The sequence below is a fragment of the Colobus angolensis genome, unplaced genomic scaffold (assembly GCF_000951035.1).
Source record: "Colobus angolensis palliatus isolate OR3802 unplaced genomic scaffold, Cang.pa_1.0 Scaffold144, whole genome shotgun sequence".
NCBI lineage: Eukaryota > Metazoa > Chordata > Mammalia > Primates > Cercopithecidae > Colobus > Colobus angolensis.
In genome coordinates this window covers 3,334,099-3,344,858 of record NW_012114533.1, presented here as the reverse complement: position 1 = coordinate 3,344,858, position 10,760 = coordinate 3,334,099, and the positions used below count along the sequence as shown (strand labels likewise).

The 10,760-nt window shown below is 43.9% G+C and overlaps 1 protein-coding gene across 1 annotated transcript in view; it reads right to left on the bottom strand.

Annotated features, from left to right (window-relative positions):
* The window catches only part of DNMBP (dynamin binding protein), a 93,166-nt gene that overhangs the window by 74,272 nt on the left and 8,134 nt on the right, over positions 1–10,760 (bottom strand). The window contains exon 3 of the mRNA XM_011935585.1: positions 1,556–3,547. Coding sequence (XP_011790975.1) covers positions 1,556–3,547 — 1,992 coding nt within the window. The remainder of the gene's footprint in view (positions 1–1,555; positions 3,548–10,760) is intronic.

The window sequence follows — 10,760 nt, the reverse complement described above, 5'->3', positions numbered from 1 at the left end:
TCTATTGCTTTTTTTTTAAGTTTTGTGAGGGAGGTTTTTTGTCTAATGGAATGAATTTTATTTTTATTTACATCTTTTGTTTTTTTGAGACAGAGGTTGCAGTGAGCCAAATTGCACCACTGCACTCCAGCCTGGGCAGCAAGACTCTGCTCTAAAAAAAAAAAAAAAAAGGAAAAAAAGAAATCTACTCTCTGGACAGCAAAGATACAACATGGAGTTTTCTCATGAGTCTTAACCTGGAAGTCTTTAGTGCTTAGTAGAGCCTGATTAAAGAAAGTTGTACTTAGGGACTTCCCATCTGCACCACTGTTATGGATGCCATAGCAGAATAAGAGACATAAATGTCCCGGAGGTATATGTGTTTCTGAGGTATGAGATTCTTTGATTCTGGTTTTTTTTTTTTTTTTTGGAGACAGAGTCTCACTCTGTTGCCGAAGTTGGAGTGCAGTAGCGTGATCATTGCTCACAGCAACCTCTGCCTCCCAGGTTCAAGCAATCCTCCCACCTCAGTCTCCCGAGTAGCTGGGACTACCGGCATATACCACCATGCTTGGCTAATTATTTTTGTATTTTTTTGTAGAAGCAGGGTTTGGCCCTGTTTCCCAGGCTAGTTTCAAACTCCTGGGCTCAAGCAATCCACCCACCGCAACCTTCCAAAGTGCTGGGATCACAGGTGTGAGCCACCACACCCGGCAAGGTTTGAGATTCTTTATCTGAGCAGCAAATGAAGTCAGGAGGCTACAGCACTCATAGGCTCAAAACAGAGTCAGAGGCTCAAGACAGCCTATCTATAGTGATGAAATAAGAAATTAGGTAGTGAGGCTAGGCGCGATAGCTCACGCCTGTAATCCCAGCATTTTGGGAGGCCGAGGCGGGCGGATCACTTGAGGTCAGGAGTTCGAGACCAGCCTGATCAACATGGAGAAATCCCAACTCTACTAAAAATACAAAATTAGCCAGGCATGGTGGTGCATGCCTGTAATCCCAGCTACTCAGGAGGCTAAAGTAGGAGAATCGCTTGAACCTGGGAGGCGGAGGTTGTGGTGCGCTAAGAGCTTGCCATTACACTCCAGCCTGGGCAACAAGAGCGAAACTCTGTCTCAAAAAAAAAAAAAAAGTCCAGGCAAGGTGGCTCATGCCTATAATCCCAACACTTTGGGAGGCCCAGGCAGGTGGATCACCCGAGGTCAGGAGTTCAAGACCAGCCTGGCAACATGGCAAAACCCTGTCTCTACTAAAAATACAAAAATTAGCCAGGTGTGGTGATGGCGCACGTCTGTAATCCCAGCTATTTGGGAGGCTGAGGCAGGAGAATCACTTGAGCCCAGGAGGCAGAGGCTGCGATGAGCCAAGTTCACGCCACTGCACTCCAGCCTGGCAACCGAGTGAGACTCTGTCTCAAAAAAAAAAAAAAAGAAAGGAAACTAGGTAATGAAAATGTAAATCATTTTTTGTCCATCGAAGATGGTAACATATCCCTAAAAAGCATGGGTAGGCTGTTTCTGGGACTTGTGGGTGTCAAGAAACAAGTATATATTATTTCCTCGTCACTTACCTCTTAGTTGCCGGAGTTCCATATTCAAACTTTCGATGTTACTTTCACAGAACTTGAGATCCTCGAGGGTCTCTGCCCTTGATGATTCATCCTGCTTCTCCTCCAGCATGAGGTTTAGCTCTTCTTGAGCTCTACTGTACATATCCAAGTCCTGCTCCATTTCCTCAATCCTCACCAGCACTAAGGGGCATGGGGAGGTCTGGTCCAGACTCCTTCCCATATGTCCGTGGCCCTCCTTTTCTAAGGTCTCACAGGTAGGACGGTGTCGAGATAGGAGCTTAGGGGATACCGCATTCATTCTCTGCTGTGCTGAGGGAGGCAGGGGAGCTGGGCGAGAGGGTCGCACCACCAAGGGTGGTGCAGGTTTTAGGTTCTGGTCAACTAGCAAATGGGGAGAAGTGGATACTGGAGTACAGGGACGAGGTGGCGGTGGCCTTAGGGCCTTTCTCCTTTCTGGCAGTTCCTGCTCGGTGATTAACTTTGAGGAACCTCGAACAATATCCTTCTCAGAGTTAAAGTCTGTGATTGAAAAGTGGCGTAAAATTTTATCTGGCTCTGTGCCAGGTCCTGCCAAGCTCTTCTCAAACTCGATCAGCTGTTGTGTCAGCTTCGAGTCCAGGTCAGTGCTGCCGTCTCCCTGTGAATGTGTTGCTGCTTCCATAACAAGCCCCTGGGCTTGCGGACCAGGCTTCATCTCCGATCTCTCTGAGACGGAATAAACGCTGGACGTGTGGTGCTTTTTAGCATAACTAGCTATGTCATGGAGCTGAGGACTCAATTGGCTGGGTTTGACTACCCCTGAGGCTGAAAGAGAAGAGCCCCTGTAAAGAGGGAGCACTGGCTTCTGAAGAGTTTTTAGCTGGGAATACATTCTTTTGGGAGGTAGGCTGGCGTAGTCTCTATTCCTTGCTTCTAGAGGAAGAAGGTCAGGGTGCTGTTCTGAGTGCCGGTGGCTCCCTCCCGCTGTAGAGTAATACTGGCTTCTCTGCAAGTTGGGATGAAAAGGGACCTGAGGTTGGGAGGAAATACCACTGACTGCCTCTGTAGGGTCAGAGGTGGGAGAGTCTGTGGCAAGAGGCATTTCCCACTCCACACCTGGGCTTCTCCGGGGCCCCGCAGCGGTGCCCTCATCCTGATAAGAGTTTCTGTCTGCTTCATACTCTGAAGTCAGATGACCCAGGGAGGAAGTGGGTGCTTCAGAAATAATGCAGTCAGGCTCCTCAGCCTCATGGTCACTGGTTTCATGTCTTTGTTCCTCCACTCCTAAGGAGTTCTCCAAACAATCCAAAGAAGTTTCCGGGATCCTGGAAAGGCTGCCTTCCTGAGGCAGGGCCATGGTTTCCTCAACCCGTGCATCAGGATATAATTTCACAAACCGGTAAGGAAAGATGCCTGTCCTGCCCTTCAGGGATCCTTCCAGCCAGCCATCTTCCAAGGTCGCCAGAATTCGGATTTTATCTCCGACCTCGAAATCCAGCTCATTCGGCTCCAGGGCTTGGAATCTGTAGAGGGCAACCCCGTAGGTCCCTGGCTCTTCCTCATCCTCATCCGGCCCTATCTCTTCTTTTCCTATAGCGGTATCTACTTCACCATTAACAATGCAGTCATCTGGATTTCCAGAATTTACCGACTCATCCACAGTCCTGAGGGGCCCCAACAGCTCTACAAAACCTTCTGGAAAAATGCCTCTTCGGCCCTCTAACTCCCCTTCAAACCAGCCTGGTTCAGGAACTCCAATAATGGTGATCACATCCCCTTCCCTGAAGTCCAGCTCTTCATCCAGCTGTGCAGAAAGCCCCATCAGGGCCCGGGCTTGTCCCATGGAATATTCTGGAATCTGAAACAGGGCACTCTGGGAGTGCCACTGCCGGCTCTGTGAGGAGAGGCAGAGCTCACGGACACACGAAGACGGGAAGAAGCCCCGTGCGCCCCAGCAGCTTCGGCCCTGCAACCAGCCTGCAGTGGGAATGCCATCGAGAATCACCAGGTCACCTAAAGAAAAGAGGAGCAGAGATGGTGACCTCAGTCATCACCCAGCAGAACATTATCACGACTAATAGTGCAACGTCTCATTTTAAACAGCTATCAAATTCAAGGAAATATATACCTAGAGTTTTATGAGCACGAACAATTTTGACAATTTATTGAATTGGAACAGCTATATAAACCTGTAGTTTTCAGAGTTATACATGGAACCCTATGGGTGGGTCTCCAAGATCCTAGCAGATAATCTGTGAGGTCAAAACCATTCTCATAATAACACTAAGACTTTATCTACATATTTTACTCTGCTGACTTTTGTAATAGCTGTGAAAAAGCAATGGTGATTAAATTGCTGGCCAGTTAGGTGCAGTGGCTTACACCTGAAATTCCAGCACTTTGGGAGGCCAAGGCAGGAGGATCGCTTGAAACCAGTTCAAAACCAGCCTAGGCAACATGCCAAGACCTTGTCTCTACAGTAAATTTAAAAATTAGCTGTGCATTGTGGCTCCTGCCTGTAGTCCCAGCTATTTGGGAGGCTGAGGTGGGAGGATAGCTTGAACCCAGGAGATCGAGGCTGCAGTGAGCCGTGATTTCACCACTGCACTCCAGTCTGGGTGACACAGCAACACCTGTCTCAAAAATAAAAATAAAATGGCTGGGCGTGATGGCTCACGCCTATAATCCCAGCACTTTGGGAGGCCAAGGCAGGCAGATCACTTGAGGTCAGGAGTTCAAGACCAGCCTGGTCAACAAGGTGAAACCCCATCTCTACTAAAAATACAAAAATTAGCCGGGAGTAGTGGCATGTGCCTATAGTCCCAGATATTCGGGAGGCTGAGGCAGAAATTAAACTCAGGAGGCAGAGGTCGCAGTGAGCCGAGATCACGCCACTGCACTCCAGCTTGGGCAACACAGCAAGATTCCATCTCAAAAAAATAAATAAATTTTAAAAAATAATTTAATTAATTAAAAACTGCTGGCAATTCATAAGCAAAGGCAGTAGCAACAAATTACACGAATAGTCACTGTATGGTCATCGTATTCTTCACAACCATGTACTCGCAGTTTTTTAAAAAGCCAGTTTCAGTTAAGAGGCAATACAAATTATGCATTGTGTTAAATCTCAACCCTTAAGAACAATTCTTTTGTAATATTGTGTGACAATATAGGAATTACACATAAAGCACTTTTACTGGCTGAGGAGAAGCACTTGAGTAACTGAGTTATATGCCTGAACCATCTGTTTATTTTCACATAACACCATTTTATGTGCAAGAATGAATAACAGACAACTACGTTTATTCAGACTTAGATATCTGGCAGACATTTCCTCCAAAATGAAAGTGAGTCTGAAACATCAAGGAAAACAAATGATAGTATTTGTTGCCAATGATAAGATTCCAACTTCCAAGAGAAAAATCAGAATTTTGGAAAACTTGTATCTACTACCACGGGCTTGGCAGCTTTCCCATACTTAAAGATTCTTCTGATAAGATAGTAACAAATACGATTTTTTCATATTGTATATTGAAATGGTCAACATTTGGAATAACTGAGTAGCTAACTGAATCAATACTTCCCAAATGACAAATGCATGCTGGTATAAAATTATTCATGGCTAAAAGATTCACTCCAAAAGCAAGACAGATTAATGAATTTTAGTGTAATATTATGAAAGTTCACCGATGTAGCTTCAGATCCCACACTGCAATTAACTCATAAGAAATTACCACTCGTTGAATTTTGGTGCAGTATCAACGATGAATATTTGCAGTTATTGAAAAGACTATTAAAATACATTTTCCCATCTCCCATTGCATATTTGTGTAAAGCTGGATTTTCTTCACATAATTCCATGAAAACAACATATTGCAACAGATTGAATACAGATGCAAATAGAATCTGGTTTTCTTTTAGTAAGTCAAACATTAAAAAGATTTACAAACATGTAAAGCAATGTCATTCCTCATTAATTTTGTTTGGAAAGCTATACTTATTTTACATAAAAATATGTTATTTGTGTTAATATGTAATGGGTTTTTAATGGATTGATAAACAAGTTTTAAAAATTCCCAGTTGTGGCCGGACGCAGTGGCTCACACCTGTAATCCTAGCACTTTGGGAGGCCGAGGCACGTGGATCACCTGAGGTCAGGAGTTCGAGACCAGCCTGATCAACATGGAGAAACCCTGTCTCTACTAAAAATACAAAATTAGCTGGGGGTGGCGGCACATGCCTATAATCCCAGCTACTAGGGAGGCTGAGGCAGAAGAATTGCTTGAACCTGGGAGGTGGAGGTTGTGGTGAGCCGAGATCATGCCATTGCACTCCAGCCTGAGCAACAAGAGTGAAACTCTGCCTCAAAAAAAAAAAAAATTCCCAGTTGTAATAGCTAGTATGATAAATATCAACAGAAACAGCCCACATAAACAAAAGCTCTTTGGGAAAAATACAATAATTAGCCAGGTGTGGTGGTGCCCACCCATGGTCCCAGATACTTGGAAGGCTGAGGTGGGAATCACTTCAACCTGGGACGTCAAGGCTGGCAGTGAGTCATGGCTGTGCCACTGCACTCCAGCCTGGGCGACAGAGAAAGACACTGTCTCAAAAACAAAAACAAAACAAAACAAAAAACCCCCAAAAAACAAAAAAGCTCTTTGGGGTCTCAATAACTTGTAAGAGTATACAAGGAGGCCAGGTGCAGTGACTCACACCTGTAATTCCAGCACTTTGGGAGGCTGAGGCAGAAGGATTGCTTGAGCAGAAGAGTTCAAGGTCAGCCTGGGCAACATAGCGAGACCTCGTCTCTATTCAAAATAAAAAAACATTAGCCAGGTGTGGTGGTGAGTGCTGTATTCCCAGCTACTTGGGAACCTGAGGCAGGGGGACCGCTTCAGCCCAGGAGTTTGAGCCTGCAGTAAGCTATGATGGCACCACTGCCCTCCGGCCTGGGCAACAGAGCGAGACCCTGTCTCAAAAAAATAAGAAAGAAATCTTTAGTAAAGGGTTCTGTGTTGGAGATGAAGGGTATGGGCAATGAAAGTTCAATCATGTTCTCCAGAGGCCTTCTTGAACTATCCCTGTCCTGAAAATATATTATAATGAGATCTTAAAAGAAGGTACCAATAACCACCATTTTTGTTTTTGAAAATAACCAGTTTCCAGGTTATCCTCACAAAATGTAAGCTGAACAGTTAGCATCTGTCTTATTGCAGAAGACGTTGAGGTAAAGAAAGGATAAGAGCACAGTATGTGTTTCTGGAAAAATGAAATTAAAATTTCAGTTCTATATGATTTATGATTTAATTTTGAAAAAATTACTCTAATTTTATAATCAATTGTTTTACAACAAACAATTACCTGATTATAAGCTATTCATTTGTAGATTATCCATTTTAATCTTACAGTTAGGATTAAGGTTAATCTTACCTACACTTTTATAGTTAAAATTTCCTTCTCACCCAGTACCCAAGTCAGAGGTGCTCAAGGAATGCACCTGGCCTAGGTAAAACAAGATCTGGGTAACAAAGCACCTGGCAAAATCCTATGAGTCATTTTATAGTCAAGCACATTGGAAAACCGGGTTATCTTTTATGCTCTTGATTTTTATATGCTCTTGATTAAAAAAAAATTTAGACCAGGTGCAGTGGCTCACGCCTGTAATTCCAGCACTTCAGGAGGCCGAGGTGGGTAGATCACCTCAGGTCAGGAGTTCAAGACTAGCCTGGCCAACATGGTGAAACCCTGTCTCTACTAAAAATACAAAATTAGCTGGGTGTGGGGGTACACGCCTATAACCCCAGCTACTCGAGAGGCTGAGGCAGAGGTTGCAGTGAGCTGAGGTAGAACCACTGCACTCCAGCCTGTATGACAAGAGCGAAACTTCATCTCAACAACAACAACAAAAAACTTAAGTCTACTCAGGCAAGGTGGCTATTGCCTGTAGTCTCAGCTACTCATGAGGCTGATGGGGGAAGACTGCTTGAGCCCAAGAGTTCAAGGCTGCAGTGAACTATGATTGGACCACCGCACTCCAGTCTGGGTGACAAAGAGAGACCCTGTCTCTAAAAAATAAAATAAAATAAAATAAATAAGAAAAAAAAAAAAAACCTAAGTCTGTCTTATCTTCCCAAGCGGGTTACAGGTTCCTTAATGATAGGTACCACCTTCTCTTTGGTATCTCAAGAGTCTGGTATGATGCCTTTTGCATAGGAAGCCCTTGATGTTCATTTGCTAATGATGATTATTTTCAACTCCAACTCCCAAATTCATTACATTCTGCTTTCCAAACTGACTTTTGCTGCTAATTTCCTTTTTTCTTCTAATTCCTTCTTTCAAAATATTTCTTCCTTTTTCTTTCTTTTTTTTTTTTTTTTTTTGTGGAGACAGCGTCTCACCCTATCACCAAGGTTGAGTGCAGTGGTGCAATCACGGCTTACTGCAGCCTTGACCACCCAGGCTCAACCGATTGTCCCACCTCAGCCTCCCAAGTAGCTGAGACTACAGGCATGTGCCACCATACCTAATTTTTATTTTGACAGGGTCTCACTATGTTGCCCAGGCTGGTCTCGAACTCCTGGACTCAAGTGATCCACCTGCCTCAGTCTCCCACAGTGCTAGGATTTCAGGTGTGAGCCACTGTGCCCGGCCTCTTCCTTCTACTAATTGCTCTATGCTACGACCCTGGTCCAATTCCCACCATCTCACCCTTTTAAATCTTGTCTCTGGTCATTATTTCTTCAAGTCTACCAAATGATTCATGACAAATCAAGATTATAAATATACCAGTTTTATCATCTCCCTCCCCAGGCCAAACTTTTACCATGAAGCACAAGGAGCCTACTGCTAATGGCTTCTTCCCCAATAATCCTATTCTTATTACCCAAAATATACAAAATATAAATTTGCTCTGAACACTCTCTGTAGAGCTTTACTGAGCTACCAAAAGACTTATGCTTTCACCCCAAAGCAAACTTACATTCATGATTATCCAGTCATAACCTTCCCCTTCTCCAACTATCCAATATTATCTCACCTATGATACGAGACCCTATTCCACATAAGGGGGCTTTCACTGTTACGAAGCCACATCATTATTAACCCCAAAGCCTTACTCATGTTACACCGTCTCTCCATCTGAAACCTTGGCTTGCTTCTCTAAAAAACCTTAGAAGCTCACATTCATCTTGGCTGTCTACAGCCTAGAAAAGAAATTATTGTCTACATCATGAATTCTGATACTTGTATTTTCATACACTATACAGCACCTAACATAAGATTTTAGACTCAGAGAGAGGTGCCCAACATATTTTCACAAATTTGATATTATTTTGCTTCAATATTCTCAAAAAATGGGGTCTTGGTCCTGTATTTCTACATTCCTTTAACTTATGATTCCCTATCCCTTGGTCAGAAGTTGGGGTCCTAAAAAACCACAAGGCTGGGTGCGGTGGCTCACGCCTGTAATCCCAACACTTTCAGATGCCGAGGCAGGGGGATCACAAGGTCACGAGATCGAGACTATCCTGGCTAACACGGTGAAACCCAGTCTCTACTAAAATTACGAAACATTAGCCAGGTGTCGTGGCAGGCGCCTGTAGTCCCAGCTACTGGGGAGGCTGAGACAGGAGAATGGTGTGAACCCAGGAGGCGGAGCTTGCAGTGAGCCGAGATCATGCCACTCCACTCCCGCCTGGGCGACAAAGCCAAACACCGTCTCAAAAAAAAAAAAAAAAACCATAAGTAATTTTCCCCCCTCTGGCCCCAGGGCCCCAGGGACCAGATGGAATGACTGGTGATTGACTGCTGTTCAGACACAATGGGCCTCTTGGTGAAGGGGAAGAATAAAAGCGTGCCATAACTCCCACTCTGCTGGCTTTGAAATGAACTGGCTTTCTTAAAGCTGTAGAATTATGATATTTTCCTTGTTTTGCCAGATCCCCATGAACCCACATAATAAGGCTTGTTTTCCTGTCTATTTTCAGCAGGGTAACTGTTTTGATAAGCTTTATTACCTGATGGACTGCTATTTTATTGGTTATTTCTACACAGTAAAGGTGAATCTTCAAAAACATATATAATTTAGAACCTGGAAAGTACTTTAGAAATTATTTGGTTCAATACCCTTATTTTAAAATTCATTTTATTATTTTTCGAGGCAGGGTCTCAGTCTGTTACCCAGGCTAGAAGGCAGTGGCTCAACCACTGCACATTGTAGCCTCGACTTCCCAGGCTCAAGCGATCCTCCTGCCTCAGCCTCCTGAGTAGCTGGGACTACAGGCGTGTGCCACTGTGCCCAGCTAATTTTTTTTTTTTTTAATTGTGGAGATGAGATCTCATTTGTTGCCCAAGTTGGCCTCAAACTCCTGGGCTCAAGTGATCCTCCCACCTAGGCCTCCTAAACTGCTGAGATTAAAGGTGTGAGTCACCATATTCTGCCTCAATGTCCCTATTCTATAACCCTGTTACTGATGCATAAGTCTCTGTTTTTCATCAGAAAGAGTCCTACAAGCTATTCCCCTGGGATCCGAGGTGATTCCTTAGGAAAGGATCACTTTTTCCATTAGATCAGTGTCTCCAAAATAACTAGTGGTCATTCCCAGACTTCTGAAATACCAATATGAGGAACTCCTGGAATAGCAAGACCAGATTTTGAGAACAGAAAAATAGGAAGTGTGGTGACCCTTAGGGTCAGCCTGAGCCTTTGACTCATGCACAATTAATCCCAGCCACACTGCTTGTTTCCTCAGGTTGGATTTTTTTATTTGGACAGGAAATGCATTAGGAATAAAACGATAAGAAGGAACGCAGGTCTTCTTAGAATCGGATATGAGCAGTCTGACTGCAGTCCTGGGTTCCTCACAACTTCCTTTGGGACTCTCTCTAAATGCCAGGGAACTACGTGCTTTATGCAGCCTGACCACATACGAGCCATGTCAGAACTTCCTTCCTGAGAGCTCACATTCATGGCATCACAAATTTACAACACATGTGCTTTGACTGATAAATACCACTGGTCAAAGTATTTTCTATTGGCCTTTTGTTTGAGGGGGCAGGTGATCTAGAAACATGAGGTTATAGCCAAGGGATGAGCATTCTGTGTTATGTGAGGCAATTATTAGTGATATTCTATCACTCGTCATAATATGCACTAACTTTTTTCTCTCCTCTTTCTCTGTCTTTTCCTTGTCCTAGTCTCTTTTTTTTATTTTTATTTTTATTT